This window comes from Mus caroli, chromosome 13 (assembly GCF_900094665.2).
Source record: "Mus caroli chromosome 13, CAROLI_EIJ_v1.1, whole genome shotgun sequence".
NCBI classification, from domain to species: domain Eukaryota; kingdom Metazoa; phylum Chordata; class Mammalia; order Rodentia; family Muridae; genus Mus; species Mus caroli.
In genome coordinates, this window is record NC_034582.1 from 12,410,494 (window position 1) to 12,431,377 (window position 20,884).

At 38.1% G+C, this 20,884-nt stretch overlaps 1 protein-coding gene across 4 annotated transcripts in view; it reads right to left on the reverse strand.

The window, feature by feature from the left end:
• Sugct (succinyl-CoA:glutarate-CoA transferase) overlaps positions 1 to 20,884 on the reverse strand; it is a 778,692-nt gene that overhangs the window by 94,692 nt on the left and 663,116 nt on the right. For all 4 annotated transcript variants that reach the window (XR_003834661.1, XM_021180767.2, XM_029468350.1 and 1 more), the window contains exon 13: positions 13,222 to 13,285. Coding sequence is in view for 3 of the 4 variants with exons in the window: in XM_021180767.2 (XP_021036426.1) it covers positions 13,222 to 13,285 (64 nt within the window). In the remaining variant the exon portion in view is untranslated. The remainder of the gene's footprint in view (positions 1 to 13,221; positions 13,286 to 20,884) is intronic.

The window sequence follows — 20,884 nt, forward strand, 5'->3', positions numbered from 1 at the left end:
TCATCCAAAGGCTGCTAGTGGAAGACTGACTTCCAGGCAACTAGGGTGAGGATCTTATACCCACACCCACAGTGACACACCCATTCCAACCAGGCCACACCTATTCCAACAAGGCCACACCTTCAGATGGTGCCACTCCCTGGTCCAAGGATATACAAACCATCACACTTCCCAAAGAGGAAAGCAACCACTAGTCCTACCCAGAGATGATGTCTATGAAGCACAACAACAACCATCATGACAGGATAATCCCAAGCATACAGTAGTGGCGCATATACATTGATAGTAGCCAATAGCTCTCCAATTGGATCTGAGACCCTTTCACTCAACAAGAGAGGAAATCATGCCTACTATTAGAAAGCTAGCCAAATATCTGAGGATAGTGAAGTCATGGATCTTGGAGAAAGGTAGCTTTTCTGCATGTCTTGTGCAACTTGTGAATAGGGTGACATTTTGGGAGGTAGGAGTTGCCCCCCCCCCCACACACACACAGGGACTTCTAGAACATCTTGCTATATAAACTGGTGCAAAGTTGGAGCTAGGCTTGCTGTTGGAATAGCTAGTGGTTTTGTCTTATCCATATAAATATGCCGACCAATGTGAAATGGTTCCTTAAAGTTGGCTCACTCTCAGTCTTCCTGGGACATTCCACAATGCCTCCAACAATGAAATACTCATAAAGGAGGGATCATATATGTTTATGTGAAAATAGACCTGAAGTACATGAGGTAAGAAAAGAAGTAACAAAATCATTAAAGGCCACAAAGAGAAACTATAATCAAATCTGGATAGAGTTTTTGAGATCTGTGTTCCTCTATATCTCAACTTTGAGTGCTTAGGGGCTCAAAGTTAACAGGCCCCAGTCTTGCCAAATAACTCATGTGCGACTTGGTTCAAGCTGCCAGATAAAGCCAGGTCTTGTATTAATCTGAAGTAACTGTAACTCACTTAGTAGTCACCATTGATCAAACACAAAGCAACCACTATACTCTGAGAAATATATACATACATATACATATACACACATACACATATATCATATATATGTGTATGTGTGTATATGTATATGTATGTATATATATGTGTGTGTGTATATATATGTGTGTATATATATATATACACCAAGTCTTTGATGAATATGCAAATGAAATGCCTTCAGGAAGTAGCAGAGTATCACAATCAATGGATGTGGATTCTTTATGAAGTCAGAATTGGCTGCAGAGTATAGCTGTGTGACTGACCTTAGCTACATTATCACATTTCCTTGCAGCTTAGTTTATTATTTTATAAATTAAGACTGTGAGTGACACTCTCAGAGTGTCATCTGTCTGAAAGTTTGATATAAGGCATGTTAGTAAGGAACTGACAGCATGGCTGTGGTCACAAACAATTAGCTAGTTTTATTAGCATCCTTTATGGTACTTGTCCTTATTTTGATGTGTGTTACAAGGCATTTCTTTACATTCATATCCCCACATATAACATACATTCTATAGATTATCACCAAACTTACTCTATACTTTAGTTTATAGGAAAACATGCCCCAAGTCCTGAAGCAAGACTGCCCTGTTACCAGCTCATAAGACTTTACAGCATAATAAGTACTTCTCTCAGATCTTCAAATTTTTCTCCAAACCATCTAAAAATGTGCATCTTTTTTATAGGAAAAAATACTTTGTTGACATAAGAATATAGGAAAAGTATGATCCTGAGTCCTATTTAAATAACTCACCTGGTTTTCCCACACAATGACAGTCAAATCATCCTTACTATTAAATGTCATTTTCCTAATATACTTTAGGATTTCTTCTTGGAGGTTAAAGTCTGTTTCTTCTCATTTGCCACATTAGGGAATTAACTGGGGATTTATAGGCATCCATCATATACCACACTGTCACCGCTACTCAGTCATGCATCTTAATTTCTCCACATATTACCACTTAAATCCTACCCCGTAATCACCTCATCATCTTTGTCACATTGAAAAAGTTGCTTTCCACTTAATCAACTTCATTTTAAGAGCCAGAGCATGAACAACGGTGCAGACTTCTCTTAGTGTGGTGTTATTGAAGCTCAATGAAAAGGACATGTTTTCTCTTCAAGTGATTTCTTTGATTCCATGAGAATGCTTGCTTCTAGTGCAAGAGCATCACCATGTGAGCTGTTTCTGCTCTGCACTCCAGCACTGCCCTACTTCACTGCTAAAGCTTTTTCTTGTTAAATATGGCTCTAGGTGACAGGAGATGACCCCACCCCTCATCACCATGATCTCTAGGACACAAAGATCCCAGAGGTGAGATACAAATTGACCAGTGTGTATGACTGTCCACCCCCCATGGAAGAAAAAAAAAAAACTCTTTAAACAGTCCTCAGAATCCTTGGTCCCTTGAGCTATAAAGTAAGAGAAAATTTAAGCAACAAGTTTGATGTGCTCTTTTTTTTTCTTTGTTAGTACATCCTAGTCATTTTTTTTTCTTTTTTTAAGATTTATTTATTTATTTATTATATGTAAGTACACTGTAGCTGTCTTCAGACACACCAGAAGAGGCTGTCAGATCTCATTACGGGTAGTTGTGAGCCACCATGTGGTTGCTGGGATTTGAACTCAGAACCTTTGGAAGAGCAGTCAGTGCTCCTACCCATTGAGCCATCTCGCCAGCCCCATCCTAGTCATTTTTAAAGAAATAAATAGCAATTACAGATTGTCTCACGTGGCTGCAAAGTATGTATGTTCCCAGTGGTCTGACCTACAAATCACTTCTTCTCGGGCTTCTCAGAAGAGCTCAGAGGTCTCTACTGTCCTTTTTCTTAACTCCTCCATTTCCTTAACTTATGGATTTAAGGAAATGACACTCATTAAATTATTCCCATCTAACAAAAATTCCACATATAAAAAGGGACTGTATTTCTGAGAAAAGGTACAGAAATTAAAATCTACAGACCTTTGTTTAATGTAGATTTCCCAGAGATTTTTGCCAACATGGTTAACTTTGATGAGACAAATATTGCTGATTTTTGCAAAGAACCGAGGGTTACTCCAGGGAACATTTTGGAAATACCGAGCTGTACCATGGTCCAACTCTAATGACTACAGGATCTCTTCTGCTCTCTCTGTGGTGACATCTCTGAAGTATCATTTTATCTGCACAACCTATTCAGAATAACTTTGTGTAGAGCTTCATGGTACAGAGTGTCCACTACATACATTATACACAAGACCTAGTTGAAAAGCGAGTTAGAGTCCAGTTAGGCCTTATAGATCTGGTGGTGAGCCTCAGGCTCTCTTTGGTCGTATGGCTGGTCATCTGATTCACCATTGTCACATGTACCCTTACGCTGTGCTGCCTATCAGCTAGCTCTTGGCACTAGCAAATACCAGATAAACATCTCTTAAACAAAGAAATTATGTTTTGTCATTGTTCTTAGAAAAGCATGCATGCTTATTTTAAGAGCTGAAAAAACTAACAATGTATCTAATTTCATTTTTCTTAAGACTCTGCTACAGTAGGTATTATTTATAGTTCAGGAATGTTCAATAATGTATTTCTACTTCTTATATATTCTGAGTCCTTGGCATATATACCTTTTTTAAACTATTACAGTGTCAACAAGATATTAAGAAGGATTCCACTGAGATGGATTAAGTGGGCTTGATTATTTTCAAATGTATCTTATAACGCTAAATTTTCTTCCAAGGTTTTCTGAGCTCTAACAGTGTCTTGTACACCATGCATTAATTTTTTGTTGTGCACAGCCCTGGTGCTGTTTGCATTTTGATGCTAATAGTGCTTCCCCAGAGGGGCTGCCTGGGACTAGGAGTGAATCACATACTCAGGTGACTTCGTGTGAGTGAACCTTCTCTCCATTTTAACTTGTAAAATAAAGGCTAGAGCTGGTGGATAGAGGAAGAGTGAGGAGAGGGAGGAGAGAGAGGAAGAATGAAGAGGAGGAGGTGGAAAGAAAATGGAGCAGAAGCACACAGCCTGGAGAAACCGAAAGTTACAAGGGATCTCATAGCTGGAGAATAGAGTAGTGTAGCAGTAGAGCTGCCCAATGTAGGCAAGCAGCTTGTATTCACATTACTTGAGTTGTGTTTTCATTGCCTGGGTTTATTTGGGTTGGGGATTTACTGCACAACTTTACAGCATATATATATCTCAGATGCAGTCTACCCTGTCTTAATGTTATACCATACATGTATAGTAATGAAGTCTATACAGTCTTAAATGCATTCTATACATGTATAATACATATAGTCTACCCTGCCTTAATTTTATATTATACATGTATAGCACATGCAATCTACCCTGTCTTAAACGCACATCATATATGTATAACATATGCAGTCTAAGATATATATGTACACATGTAGACTTCTCTGTCATAAATGCACACCATAGATGTATAACACATGCAGTCTACCCTGTCTTAAATTTACACCATACCTGTATAACACATGCATATATAAAAGTAGAATCTAGCCAATAACTTCTTGTGATACTTGAAAATTTCATTTTACTCATATTTTCTTGTAGGTAAATTTATGTTTATGACATAACATTTAATGAGTACTTCAAGGTCACAGTCCTGTGGCCTGATTATACTAATATCATTGTGCAATATTTGCTGTAGCCATTTTTGCTATCTCTCATCTTCCTACACTCAGGGTCAGTGCTTACTACACACTAACTCTGCTCACCCCTTCCCACTCTTTGATGAACACCATTCTGCTTCCTACCGGGTTTACTTTGAAAATGTTGAATCCTTCAATAATTGTCAACTAATTTATCTGTACTCTTGTTCTGTCTACACTATCAAACATATGTTTGAAGGGAAAAATCATCTTTAACTTTCTTATGCCGATAAAGCATTCTTTATGATTTAATTAATGTTTCTCAAAGGAAATCAAGGCCTGAGTGTAAAGCAAAACCAGCCCCATGTAAGGAAGTGGAAACTTGCCACACAGCCCCAGGACTAGAAGCAGGCCACTGGAAAGACACAAATGATGGGGTAAGGCTGGATAGTGGTGTTAACATGGTCGGTCTTTTGATGACTGAAATCCATATAGAGATCACAAACATTTTTCATTCTTCTCCTTTACAAACTGCATTTCTGTTAATGTGTGAAAAGAAGGCAACCAGAGAGAATGTAAGCCACATGTTTTGGTGCATTTACACTTCTGTGCTCTTGAGAATATCAAAGTCGCCTAACAGGATATTTTCTGGAGAAGAAAAAAATAAATAAATAAAAACCTAGTAAAACACAAACAATCCCCAAAGGAGATGTGCTCAATGTAAGCTTCAATTCATGAAATCTAAACAGTATTAATCTTATATTACCTATAAGCTAAAATAAAATAAAGTTTATTATACATTTAGTTACTTTTAAATGGAGGCTAAATCCAAAAATCTATATATTAGGCTCAACTTTCCTTTCTGAACAGAAAGAATATGTTTAGTGACAGGTGTTGGGTCAAATTACTCAACTAATATTTGCTCAGTGCAGCAACACTCAGCAAGTCTCACTTTCTCCACCTACAAAATGGACATGAAAAGGGCATGTACTGAATTATCCTAGAGATATAACAGATCATAGCCATAAGTGCTCAGACAGCATATAAAGAGAACTCCCTAGCAAATGTTTGCTCACATGTATACCTTCATATCTGAATACTCCACACCATCAATGACATTAAACCTACTCATAAAATAAAATTTTATGAAATATAGAGAAATACATTTTCCTTTTATATTGAAGAATGAGAAATACTAGTGATATTAAAAGCAATCAAAGGTAAAATGACATTAACCCAAAGATCCAGCAACTAAGAGGACGCAGATTCAACCTGGTAGAGTTTCTCTGTGGGCTGGCTCTTCTTTGATTCTCTGGAGATGCAGACAGCATGGAGGACTGTGTCTTCACATTTGAAAATGTATTAACTGACATTATTTCTTAATTTTTAGTTTAATCAAAATTAGGATGTTGCTTATCTGTTCTTGAAAGTCACAGCTTTTAAAAATAATTAAGGGTTTATCTTAGGATAACTTTTTAAAGGGTAAGATTAGTAGGCTTCCCACTATGCCAGGAACACAGCCCCCTGTCACTTATGTAACGTCCAGGTGAAGGAGAACCTGGGGGAGCCTTCTAAGGCCTCCTTGTCCTCCCCCTCTACATGATGTCTTAATCATCCTCAAAACCTGAGCCCAGAAACACACTGGCTGCTAAGTCTACTGCCAGATAAAGTCATGACAACGTGCAGACATGACTTCATTAAAGCAGATATGTAACAAACACGGAGAAGACAGCAATAGCTCAAGCTGAGTAGATAAGTTTGGAGGCCCACAGACCCAGCTCCATGCCAAAACCTCCTTAAGGTTTGGGGTGATGTGGCAAGTGGGATACTGCCTATGACTCATTGGTTAATTCCTGGGGTTTTAATTTAACCCCTTAATGCCTACTTCTAGCTCTACCAACATCTTTTTGATATTAACACAATGTTGTCTGCTGAATCATAATCCAACTATCATCTTTTATTTTTTTTAATTTAGTTTAAAACTGTATTCATCTATATTTTAGAAGACAGAGGTTTGTCTTTTCTAGCTGATTCTGAACTTGCTATATAGCCTAGGCTGGCCTTATACTCACAATTCTACCTCAGCCTGTTGACAGCTGGGTTTACAGATGTTTGCCACCCATTTAGCTTATATGGTACTTTTAAATGAAAAGCAGGCTTTCTCCAATAACATTTTCTTTGACTAAGTCTTCATTACAGGAATGCATCTTAACCTAGTAAAGATTTATGGGAGAGTAAATAATTTTGCTTTGGAATTCAGGCAAATACTCATTTCTTTGTGTGCCAGTGTCTCTTCTTGGTGAGATAGCAGTAAGTAGAGCCACTCTCTCTTTAATGAGGACTAAACTGGTACCACCATCCCCATCCATCCAAGAACAAATACAGTGATGAAATCAAACAGCTCGTCTATGGGGAAGTCACCTAGAAGCCAAGGAAATATAACTTCTTGATTACCTACTTAAAGTCCTTAACATGGAAGTAGGAACTGGAAGATGGTTTAAAATCTACTACTTTTTATTAATTTATATATTTTATTGTTTCTCCAATGTTTGAATGCTCAACTTCATTTAATTTACAACAAAGACGCACTAGAAAATACATACATCTAATCCAGAATGAGACCTCTTTGGGTAGTAAATGAAAATTAGATCCAGCTTACATGCCAAGAATTGAAGAGCCAATACTAAAACATGGTTTACGGGCCCTCTAAGACAAAAGTGAATATTTTCCAGTCACTATGGCCTCCAGCCTTCTTGTGTCATTATTTCAGTTTTGTTTCGATTTCTATGTTAAGCTCAGCACTTGGGTATTTGATCAGGTTACTTTTGGCATACTCCTAACATGGGAAGAGTTGAAGAAATATTGAAGAATCTATATGTCCAATTGAAAGTTCACCCAAGAAAATTACAGTATCTTTTACTTTCCCTTTGAAAGGGTCCTCTGAGAGGCTTCTGTCTTAGGAAGAAACCTCTTGCATCAGATTCATATTGGATTTCTTGTGAAGACAAATATATTGCACTTCATAGAGGAGTAATGACAGAAACCCTGGTTTCTCCTTTTCCTCTTGCCAGGTAAGATCTGCAACAGCTTTCCCAATTGTTGTCAGTTAGTCTAAAAATTTAGCTATACTTTGATTTCAGAAACATCTACTTTCATATCTAAAGGGAAGGAAGAAAGATGAAAGTAACGAGGCAAGGTGGAAGAGTCCACGGCTCAGGAATGTCTGCCCACAGACCAGGCTAGGTAGCCACTGTGTTTACACAGTGCCCTAACCTTCAGACGATCTCATTGGTCAAACTTCCAAAACGGTTTCCAAGGCTGTTTACTTAAAATTTTATGTGGAATAAACTTGGTATACATCATCTTTAGAAGTTTTTTTTTTTTTTATCATAATAGCTTTTAAAATTAACTTGCTTCAGGCAGTGCTGATGTGATTTTTCCCTCCTAAGTTGACACAGAGATGTTCTGTGTCAAGACCAGAAGGGTGTTTTAGAGCATCTTTCATGAAAAGTCTAGCAAGTAATTCAAATTTTAAAAAAATCGCTAAAGTTTAAAATGTTTTCAATAGTTTGGCTCAAGCTACACATGTTCAAATTGATGACTTCCCGTACTTTATCCAATGTCCGCTGATTGAAATTGGTAAGTCCTAAGGATGAAGATTAGAATGCTGTGGAGAGAAATGTAAGGCTTCCCATTATTTAAAATAATGTGGAGCTCTTTTTGGAAAACACAGATCAGAGACAAGCATGCAGAGTAATTCACTTTAGAATCCTTTCACATGCATAGAAGACTGTGTCCCCACAGGGCACTGACACAATCACCAGTGAACACTTCCCAGAAGTTCCTGGAGTCAAATGAGCACAGTGTATTTTCATGGGTACAAATTTGAAAGGTTACAGTGAACAACTTTAGAGCTACACAGCCAAGTCTACTGCAGTGACAGACTTTGAAGTTCAGGGCACAGTACCAAGGCCATTTTGGCACCTCCACGGAATACGGAAGGACAGCAGGATCTGCTCTGGCTAGTAGGCCAATGGCCAGTGGCACTGTAAGATGCAGTGAGCGGTTCAGTGAGAATTGACAGATTTTGTGATAATTTATGCAAGCTCTTTCCATTATTGTGACAGTCAGTTAGTGTTTATATCATCTGTCTCATTGTAGAACTTCTGCTGGGACTTGAATATGTCTTTATTTTCTATATTTAATAAGCACACATTTTTATTAATTTCACAGTTAAAAACTCAGGACAGCTGGACTGAAACATGCAGATACTTACAGCCAACCATTAGACTGAGGTCCTGGACCGCTATGGAAGAGTTAGGGGTAGGATTGAATGAGCTGAAAGGGATGGCAACCCCAGAGGAAGAACAACAGTGTCAACTAACCTGGATCCCTGGGAGCTTCCAGAGCCTAAGCCACCAACCAAAGAGCATACTTGGGCTGGTCTAAGGTCACTAGCACATATGTAGCAGAAGACTGCCTTGCCTAACTTCAGTGGGAGAGGATGTGCCTAAACCTGTACCGATTTGATGCACCAGGGAAGGGGGAAGGGGGGCAGTGGGTAGCACCCTCTCAGAGACAAAGGGAAGGGGAGAGGGAATAGGATGAAGAACTCTGAGAGAAGGGACCTGGAGGGCAACAACATTTGGAGTATATATAAATAAAATAATTAATTTAAATTTAAGAACAAACAAACAAACCAAAACAAAAAACAAAAAACCTCAGGACACCATAGGTTTTGGTAGAAACAGAAATCATTCCTAAAATTAATCCACGATATCATCTGCTCTGGTGGGGCTGGCGTTTCTGTCCATGCTCCAGTTCCGAGACAAGCTTTCAGATATTATGCAGAAGAGACCGAGAGACACTGCTCTAGATGACTCTGAAACCTCTGATTTGGTCTTAACTTCATCATGAGTTGTCTAAGACCTCATTCATCTGACATCTAGATCACTCTCCAGAGTGACTTCAAGCCATTTCTTCCCATTTTCTCAATTCTAGCACATTTTCATAGTGTGCCACGCTACAGTCTCTAAATACTGATTTGAACCACACCCCTCACAGGAACTGTCTTCACTCTGTAGACTTCAGCCTCTCGTTTTCCATGGAAACACTCATCCTCCTTTTCCACATTTATTGTCCCCTCCCTGCCTTTCCCACAAACTAGAAGCTCTGTGAGCAACTAACTCTACCTAGCATCTTTGAATAGTGAAGAGAATGCAAATTTTAGTTAATCTGTGTAGAGAAGGTTAAGTATTTTGCATTGGCTAAGCAGGACTTTGAGGTGTGTTCTGTTGGTACATAGGTAGGAGCTCTTTAGCTGAGAGACTGCCATGTAGATTTCACATCGAAAATAAGAATCTGAAGATGCTGCACAAGAATGGTCATAGACCAGATGTGACTCACATTGTAACCTCAGCACCTCTGAGAGAAAGGGAGGATGAACACTGCAGATGTAAAGCCAGCCTGGGCAACATACTGAGTTCCAGGTCAGCTACAACTGCATAGTGAAACTCTGTCTCTGAAAACCAGCATATTCTTTTTCAGGATATATGTTACCAGTAATAATATAAGACCCCAAGTATGCAACATATGGAAATTCAGCACATATCATTATTCATGAATAACAAAGAAAATATAGATGGGTTTGTTAATAGTAACAATTTAGCTATAAATACAAATATGTATTTATACTTATACTTAGATACAAAACTATACAAATTTAGAAAATTCAAATGTCTCTATTACATAACCAAAAATTAATTAATGAGCCTGAAGTTTGATAACTTTCATATTGATAAATTTATAGAAAGATATCCTGTCATTAAGATAGACATTCCAAAAGTATACATGAACTGTATAGAAATTAAGAAGAAATAATCTACCAGGGGTAAAACCAGAAATGAGATAGTGTAGGAGAGCTGAAAACTTCATTGTAAATTGACTTTTTGGCTCCAGTTATTTGTTCAGCAATAAGCTCATCTCTCCACCAGGAAGTCTTCTCAAAGGCCTGCCCTATGAAAACAACTTAAAATCACCTTAGTCAATGACAAACAGTCAGGTTTGCTGGTTCGATGTTAATACTTAAGTGACAGTATAGATTTGGTGTTTCTTCTAATTCTTCAGCCACTTGTCATGGGACATAATAGATACACAGAGCAGAACTGAGATCAGCATGCTGTGAGAAATCAAGCCAGCCATCGTGTATACTCAGAAATAAAGGCACCCATTGGAGCAAAGCCTGTGTCTACGTTTCCCATCTGATCACACAGATGCAATAAAGGAACACAGAAAGAGACTAAGGTTTTGTGTTCTTTGTTACACACATTATTGTGACCATGACTACTTGATACATTCCCAGACTAAACTGAGCAATGGAAATAGTCTCCCTTTCCCTAAATTAAAAGAATCTCTTTCTTGAGATTGAGCCTTTATTCTTTTTATACAAAACCCAGCAAATTTCACATCTAACAGACGAGTAAAGTGGCTCTCCAGTGAGATTCTCCTACATTCTCCACTGGGTTCTATTTTCCTTCAGGGTCTGGCTAACAACTCTATTGTTTTAAAATGAAGACTGTTTCTTCTCATTTATGGGGATGCAAATGACTCTATGATCTCATCTGTAAAATATGGAGTCAACTTAGATCAGTAGTTCAGAACTCTGTTTTGGGGTCTCTTGTGAAACTGTCCAATGGGCATGGGGTGACTATTTTTGCTTGAACTGCCAGCAACTGTGAACATTAATTCCCATGATCCAATCCACATAAAACTGGGCCCATTGGTTTTCAGTTATGGAGAACAGAGAAACTCAAGTGCCACCCCAAGGATTTATAACCATTGTTAAGGGAAAGGGGCTCATGAACTGCCCCTTTCCCAAATACTTATGTGATTAACAGTTGCCAGAGGAGACAAATGTTTTTCCTCAGTGGTATAACTACCTCTAAGTAGCCATCTCTCCATAAGGAATCCATTACCATGTTCCTGTTAGTAACCCCATTATACTGACTAATTTACAAAGTTATACTTGAGTAGATCATTTCTATGTTTCTGTTATTTGTGCCTTGTCTGGGACAAGAAGACCTTTGTCCAAGTCCTCCCACAACAAGTCCGCATCTGTAAGGAAGGGGATTGGAGAATGCTAGCATGTGGAGGGGCAAAGCAGGAGAGCTAAGGGCCTGGTTGGACTCTTCATCTAGCAACCAGCAATATCCTTTGATCTGTTGAAAATATAGAGACTTTGTAATTTAAAAAAAATCACTTTCACTGTTAAAAAAATTAGAAACTGAGCAAAATAGTTTTCAGGTCTTCTCATCCTAAAAGTATTGCAATGGCTGTTTTGGTTCTAACACATTTAAGAGACGATTGCATCCGCACGTGTAATAAGATCTTAACTTGGGACTTCAAGTCTAAAGTGTGCTGCTCTGCTCTCTCGGTGGAGATTAGGGCAAGTCTGAGTTGGTGGCGGCTCAAGCCTCTGCCTGTGCCCTTAGTGTGTTTTCCAGCCAAATGGTCTTTTCTAACCTTTAAGCACACCCAGATCTTTCTTATATCAGGTTTCAAACGTTGCCTTTTTTTCTTCAAAGCCAACTTTATTTTTTCTTCAACTTTAGTTTATGAAGCAGCCTACCAAATAAGTGTTCCTCAGTCCCCCAAACTACAGAAGCACCTGCGTACTTGTCAGTCTCTAGGACAGCACACTTTACTTCCCTTTATTTCGGGACTTTCAGAAGCATAGTTCATAGTGTTTGACATACTAATAAGTACAAGGTCTGTGTGTGGACTCCAAAACAATACCAGACGTTCACCCTATGCTCATTGTATGGGTGAATGATACACAACTTCATCAACATTTTCTTCAAGATCTTTCTAAATGCCATGTTAACATGTATAGCCTGTGATTGTGTGACTCCCTCATTAACCTTCCTTCTCCACACACAGCCCTTCGTACACCCTTCACATCCACATCCTCTCAATTTGCTTCTATTCCTCATGTTTCCCTCTGGATACATGTTTCTGGTCATCAATGGTCATTATCTGAGCAGCTTCAGGAAATCTTATCAGGTTGCTTTTGAAACTGAAAAATAGAGGATGCTCCTGGCTATCACAAAGATCCCTCTGGAAATGAAAATGGCATTTTTGCCTAAGCAATAGACTTTGTTGAGCTTATCTGGTATGAGTCAACATTTGAAAACCACAGTTTATTAGCACTTAATTTTTTGACCTGGAAAGTCAAGATCTGTACATTGGAACACGGTTCTGATAGATGGCCACTCCCACATTCCTGTTCTTCCTTCACAGGAACCACAAAATATTTCTGGTCTATAACATATCTATTATTATTATTTGTCTATTGATAATTACATAATTTACTTTCAAGTGCCCATAACTGCATAATATGCAATAAGGAAACATGCACACTTTTGTCACTGAGACATTTTAACATTCTTTAGTGAAAAGACACATAGCCTGTAGTCTCAGCATGCATTCTTACAGGTAGGTATGATCATAGGATTTCCCTTTTATACAAATTATACATTTGAGTTGTTTTTCAATAAGTTCTTTAAGGAGCTTTCAGACCCCTGTGGTAGGAAGCCTATGTACAGTTGATGAATGAAGGTGTTAAGTAAAATAGCGAAAAAAATTCAAACCTGGGACTGAAATCTTCCCCACAGTTGGATGATTCATCTCCATAACAAGGCCATTGTGCAATACCTGAAAACAGAAAACCAGAAACATAGTTTATGGAAGTAAACTATATTCAATCTCAAGATATAGAGACAGCCATCTATTTAGTCAACATTGAAGAAAGATATTACAAAACAGAGATCTTTAAACTTTCCCTTGAAAATTATCTCTTATTGTCATAAATACTAATTGAAGCCAAAAGTGGCTAAGAGACTCATGGACTGTAAAAGTACAATTAAACAAAATCTTCTCATACTTAAAATATTAACCTACTTTAAATATCATTTTTTTGTCTTCCTTCTTTCATCTAAGTGTCCTGCACTAATGTCAAAGGTCACCTTATCTTTTGTGTTAAATAATGGCAGGATCTGAACAAAGTCAATTGCAGGAGGGAAGCTAGGACCTGCACCAGAGAAGGCCATGGGAGATATACATGCACTCCTGTCCATCCGTTCAGTGGAATTAGGAAGTCATTTCAATGTGAAAAGTGAGTCTGTGTCCAAGAGGCAAGTCACAGCTGGAGGTGTAAGATACAAGACTATTAAGATAATCACACGAGTATAGTCAATTGATAAAGAGTCTAGGAAAGACCCAGGTTAGGGAATTGAGCATGGAGGTTTGCCCAGTGATATTTTCTATGATGAAAAGACTTTACAGGTTCTCAAGAATAGGGTTCTGATGAGGGAACACAAAAAGAGCCAAACACTTCATGCTAGAATGCTGAGTAGGTTCTTCTGTGCTGAGACCTAGATCGTCTTTTCAGTGTTCCCTTAGGGAAAAAAGTAAGCATAGCTTGGGATATGACCTAAGACCATAGGTCAGTTACTACTACAGTATCTCACCAGGAGCATATGCCTGATATACCTGAGTGCTTTGGTATTTGACTACATAGCCTGGAAATGGGGGCTAAATTCTTGTTATTGTTCAAAAATCTAAAGTCTGCTATATATAATCAATATATATATAATCTGCTTTACCTATTATTAAGAGTAGGCCATGATGGCTTGAGGCCAGACTCTGCAATGTAAAAGTTGGGTTACTAAAAGACAAAACATTTATTTTAAACAACTAGAAGAATACAAAATGGGAGATTGCATCTTTAGCAACTAAATTGTAAACTGTGTTTCCTTACCTGACCTCTCTTTCTATCCTGTACTTGATAGAAGCATTTCAGTGGTGCAACACACTTAAGGACTTTGAGTTCAGACCAGAACAACAGTGATAATGGTTCTAGAGCATTTTGAGATTCAGATTTAGTGAACCACATTGTTGCCATAATGTATTTATAAAAGGTGAGGGTATGTGGAATAAGAGCCAATAAAAACATATTCTTCCATGAAAAAAAAAACCCTATGGAGAGATAGGACTGGTATCTACTTCTAATAAGCATTTGGGTTACACTATGACATAAGTCATCATTAAGATGACTTCATGGGTAGCCTTTTAAGATTGAATGTCTGACTCTGCTGTGCTCAAGTATTCTGGTATCCAATAAGGTTGTGTGAGGAATAGCCACTGTTTCAGAGAGTAACTCTCTAGCAAGAATTCAACCCCCATCATTCAGGCCAATGCTACACCATATGGAAAGCCTTGCTAGCAATGCCTTGCTTTTCTTTTGGCATTACCAGGTTTGTACACACGAGCTGGCCAGAGAAAACCCTTGCCAGTGTTAGAACTGTGCTATAATTTAATTCTGGTGTGGCTCATTCTCAGCATCCACCCAGCACAGCCTCCTTCTCTGTGGGGGTGGGGGCTAAATGCCAGCCGGAGGTGCTAAATCTCAGTTCTGCTGAGGACAGGAACAAAAATACCAAGCTAAATTTCACTTGAAACAATTATCCGCACACTGAATCATTCTTCTCTTCTCGTATCTCTGTTGCCCTCCTGACTACCTCTTTGTAATAGCGCTGCAGTGCTACTCACAAAAGACAAAAGTGAGTGTTCTTAGCTAAATATAACTTAACTGATAGCATTGAAATTAATTAACGCTGAATTTTAATCACGTAGCAAATGTTAAGTGTCAAACGTGAAAGGGTAGTTGGTAAAGGTCAAGGGACATGTGTCAAAGTTTTGTGAAGCAAAAGCTAGAGGCAGTTGATTGAAATATTTCACAGAAGCAGCATTAGGGATCACACTTCTTTTACCTCTAACTTGACTGCTATCTGCACGTAGTAGTTCCTAGTTGAGACATTTACCAGATCAATACTTAGCTTTAAGCAAAAATACAAATTTGTCTGATGTTTGGCATGAGAAACTGACCTGCCATTTCTCATTGTCGTTTGCTGTGACATCTGGACAATGAAGCAAATCAGCAGGACTGAGCTTTGATCCATACAAAAAGCTGGCTTGACTGCATCTCTTGGCAGACACTCTCCTTTTAGTGTACAGTATGGAACTGGTAAGATTCCATAGGCTTTTATCTTGGCCCAGGTCTTATGGTCCCAGAGACAGTACTGTCCCTGGAAAAAACTGCTCAATGACCTAGAATCTTAGGTAATTCTCCAGTATTGTTTGTGGAGCTTTTCCCAACATCGTTTTCAAATAGTTCTGAAGTCAGAAGACTATCTTAACATATATCTCACCCAGGACCTCCAGTGTGTTGTCTCATCAAGGTTTCATTGGAAATTAAGGCATGCCTCCTGCCAGCTCTTCTCAAACATTTCCTTGGAAAGGGTTAGTAAATGGCTCACCTTCCTTCTCTCATCTAGCCAAGACTCCAGTGTCTAAAATTTTAATAAAAATATTAAATAAATATTTTCTGTATTATGGCTACCAAAAATGGACCAGAGAATCTTCAGAGACATAATATAGTTTTTTTTTAAGTATATATATTGGGGCAGGGGGTACACCTGAGAGTTGATATCCATGAAGGCCAGAAGAAATAGAATCACATCCCTTGGAGCTGGAGTAACAAGCAGGTATCAGTATCCTGATGGGGATATTAGGAAGCAAGCTTGGGACCTCAGGGAGCAGTTCACTTTTAACCAGAGCCTCCTTGCCAGACCCCTTCAGGGACTTTAAACCATAATTTTCCTTTATGTGGATTTCTTGACTCTAATTTCATTCTTTCTGATCATTCGGAGTCTTCTTATTTCATATTAAATTATTTCAAAATAAATAACTTCCCTGGAACTCTTATGTGAGTTTTGTCCTTTGGCAATGTTTTAGATTAGACTGTTTTCACCCCCATTTAATACTTTTTTCTTCCCAGACCTTTCATTGTTTGGGGGGACCTCTAAATTTCATTTCTTCTTGATGTTTCAAAAGCCTATTCTTGCCAAGAATAGAATTTCAGATAGTGCACTAACCTCTTTAGCAAAGTATCAGGCCTATTTAAAATAAGGACTCTCTTTCTTTCTCAGGGGTTTTACAGAGTGACAGCCTAATGATAGTCAAATGGTAATGTATTAATGATGGGGTGATAAATGTATACCTTAGAGTGATGTGAGCAATGCAAGTCTAAAGAAAAGTAAGTCTTTTTATAAAGTACTATGGAAGAAAAAGAAAAATATCTGTAATGTAGCACTAGAAAAACAAACAAAAAAAGCACAAAATTTAAAAACTGATACCCTCAGCTGTCCCTGTGGGCACAGGCCTGTAATCCAAGCTGCTTGAGATACGGAGGCAGGAGAATTCCAAACGCAAGTCCTGTGTGGGTTACCAACTGAGCTCAAGGCCAACCTGGACAGATTAGTAAGACCCTGTCTAAAAATTGAAATGGGGGTGGGGGGTAGTGGGGGTTAAGATACAGGAAAATGCTATGTGTAAGACTCTAGGTTCATTTTCCAGTGTCTCCTCACCACCTCCACATACAGATACCCTCTATCCAACACACACAAAAAATGTGGAAAGTAGGAAAACCAGCTTAAGACTTCACTTTCTTTGCACATATCAAAACTGAGGTGGTACCAACAATGGCATTAGTAAAGATGCCCAGAAGAAGACGAATCTAGGCAATTTACAATGTATCCCCATTTGACAAATTCACTTAATTCAACAAACTCCACACAACTCTGATATGTGAGGCACAAAGAAGGGGCAGGCAATAATAATCAATAAGTTTTACCAAAATTTGTAATTATAAGAGAGGAGATAGAAAACAAAAGCCTTAAAATCAATCTAGGACATAAAAAAAAAAGCTCCACAAGGAAGGAACAATGTCCAGTGAGAAGCAAATATTTAATTCTTCCTGTTTTAACACAACGTGACTCCTGTCATAGAGGTCAGTGAAGGTCATTCAACAGAGATAACACTGCAATTAAATATTAAAGCCAACAACAGCCATAATTAATGCAATGTCAGCAGCTATAACAAAACTCATTTAAGACCACTCATTATATTATGAACCAAACATGTTTCATTAAATCTACTGATTGACAAGACAAGGCCCAAAGTAGTATCTTCTCTTCAATGATAAGATAATGGTGGCTTAAAGAGAGTGAGTGCTGACCCAGGATTTCACAAGCCATTGCCAGCTGAGCTTGGACTGTAATTAAGTAACTCTAATGCTAGTCATTGAGGAGGCTCTTAGCATTCGGACAGTCAGTCAAAGGGAAAAAACTGGAGAGGCATAATTTGATTTACCATGAGAATAACTGTCCAGTGTGGACAATTCTGTCAAATCAAGTCACTGGAGAGGAGCAATAAAGCTAAAGCAATTGCTTGGCATCAGGGGGCACGATAAATCAATAAATTAAACTGTTCCCTCATAGGAAGCAAAGAACACCCTGGCACAACTCAAAAGCTGCGCAGTGGGAAGGAACTGCACCCAAAATGTGAGAGGGACAGATCCAGCCATTGATCTGGGGCAAAGCACTGAAGAACTCTGAGGCTCAGAATCCCCACTATATGAAAGGGTATTAATTTCTCTATTGCATTTGTAGGGATTAATTGACATGGTAGTTATGGCCCTGGCACCAAAAAAAAAAAAAAAAAAAAAAATGACTGTGCTTCCAACTCAGGACACAGCACTCATGCTCTGGCTTTACCAAGAAACTGTGTATGGATTTAGGCACATGCATTTATCTGTGCAACACACATGTGTTAAATGCATGATCAGGAATGCTTATTAATTGATAATGAGTACAAATACTAATGTAGATTTTGAGACAGGTTATCATTATGTAGCTGTCTGGCTGTTCTGAAATTTACTAAGTCGTCCAGGAATACCCTTCAAATTGACAGAGGTACATCTATCTGTCTCTGCCTCCAAAGTGATGGGATTATTTATATACCGCTATGCTGGTATATAAATACTTATGTGCCAGATGTAAGGTGTGAAGAAAAATTGAGGCCACAGAGGGGAGGTGAGGGGAGGAGAGAACTAGGTCCAGAAGCTTACAGAAGCTTCCAGCCCTGCGTGGGAAATTCCACTTAAATGTTAGGGTTAAAGGTTGCTTGTCCCTTCCAGCTATTTAATAACATCTGTTTGATCATCTGCTATATATCTGATAGATGTTCAACAAATATTGATTTTTAAAATAACATAAACAGAATTAACTGGATAATATTAGTTTCTTTTTGGCTTTATAATTTGGTAGGGTTGTTATTTAACTATTTTAGCAAACTCTAGATTTCCCTAGACACAAAGTCCTTCCACAATCCGTGTACTTTTAGGATCTTATTTAAGTCTGTCCAGAGTTGCATTATAATGCCTTCAGTTAGCACTTCTGGGTGACCTCAAGGGCTATCTGGCAAACAAGCATGGGAAGACATTCCAGGGACCATGCTGAGAAGGCCTGGAAGGGACAAAGTCATACCTGACTAGAAAATGTTCAGAGTGACCTAATAATCAACAACAAGGGACACTCCATTCATACCATAAAACATGTCTCCCAAACCTGAAGAACATCATCATCAATCTACTTCATTAGGAAAATTCAGGAAAACCAAAAACAAAACAAAAACTATTCAGTAAAATCAGAAAAATTCAAAAAAATTTAGAAAATAAACAAAAACAAAAAACAAAAAATAGCAAAACATGCAATAGTGTCTCAGAAAACAAAGGTATTACATTACTCTCCTTTATCATTAAAATCAAACAGTCCTTATATGAAATGCTTATGACAGAAGGGATTTTTCCAATGCTGGAATAGTTATACATACATAATAAGATTTTGGAAAGAATACACACTTATGTTCCATCTATACTCTATATTCTAGTTGAAAGCTAATTTTATAGGATGTTTTCCTAGTGGACTTATGATGCAACCCATATTATGAGATGAAAATTTCCATTTGTGGTATCAAAGCACTCAGTTTTGGAACATTATGAATTTCAGATTGAGACCATTCACATATAGTATCAACTTTAGCAATTTAATCATTTTAGTGTAAAAGGAGAATAATTTTGAAATAGCATTTGAGAAGTTCCATAAGCACTGCAAAATTTATGATAGATATAGCCAAGAAGTTAGTTCAATTGTTATTAAAAAAACTTGCCACAGAAAATACAGAAATAACATGAAGCCATGAAACAAAAAGCAGGTAAGCCCCCAGCTCTACCTAGACAATGGAGATAAGCTTTAAAAACTGGTGTTCAGAGCTTTATTCTTTGACTCAATTTGCTTTTCTCTACTTTTTTGCTCTTTTCTTTTCTTTTCTTTTCTTTTCTTTTCTTTCCTTTCCTTTCCTTTCCTTTCCTTTCCTTTCCTTTCCTTTCCTCTCCTGTTCGCTTCCCTTCTCTTCTCTTCTCTTCTCTTCTCTTCTCTTCTCTTCTCTTCTCTTCTCTTCTCTTCTCTTCTCAGTTTCCCTACTATTTTAAAATTTGAATTAGTTCACTAAGAGTTACACAAAACATGTATTGATCACAGTCAACTTCCCCTTTGGCTCAATTTTGATAAATAAATCTTATTTTCAAGTTAATACACACAAGTCTTTCATACTTTAATGTCAAAACCTCATTAATTCTGGGGTTGAAGAGATGGCTCATCAGTTATGAATTCATGCTGTTCCTACAGAGGACACTGGTCCAATTCCCAGAATCCATACAGTAGCTCACAAATTTCTGTAATTCCAGTTACAGGTAATCTGATTCCTTCTTCTGGCCTCCACAGGCACCAGGAACATATACATATATACATGTAGTTAGAACATATGCACGCACACACACATGCGTGCATGCACACACACACACACACATATCATAATATCATACTTTAGTCTTGCATTAAGCATTATATATATATATATATATATATATATATATATATATGTTCAAAACATGAGTCTATGGGGGCCATACTTAAACATAGCATAATGCAAAATGCATTTAGTCCAACTTTCAAAGTCCTCATAGTCTATAGCAGTTGCAACAATGTTAAAAGTCCAAAGTTCAAGGTCTCTTCTGAGATTCAGTCAACTTAATTAACTGTAATCCCCCAAATAAGGCAGGAAACCATTTGGGCAAACTCCAAACTCTGCATCTCCATGGCTGATNTCAAAGTGGTCTTCAGATCTCCCTCCTTTTTCATCTTTGTTGACTGCAACAAACTGCNTTCTCCTGGGCTGGTTCCACTCCCCGTTAGCAGCTTTCCTCATCATGTATCCCATGGCTCTGGCATCTTTAACATCTTTGAGTCTCCAAGGCAATTTCAATGTTACAGCTTCTTCTTTCAGTGTCTGGGA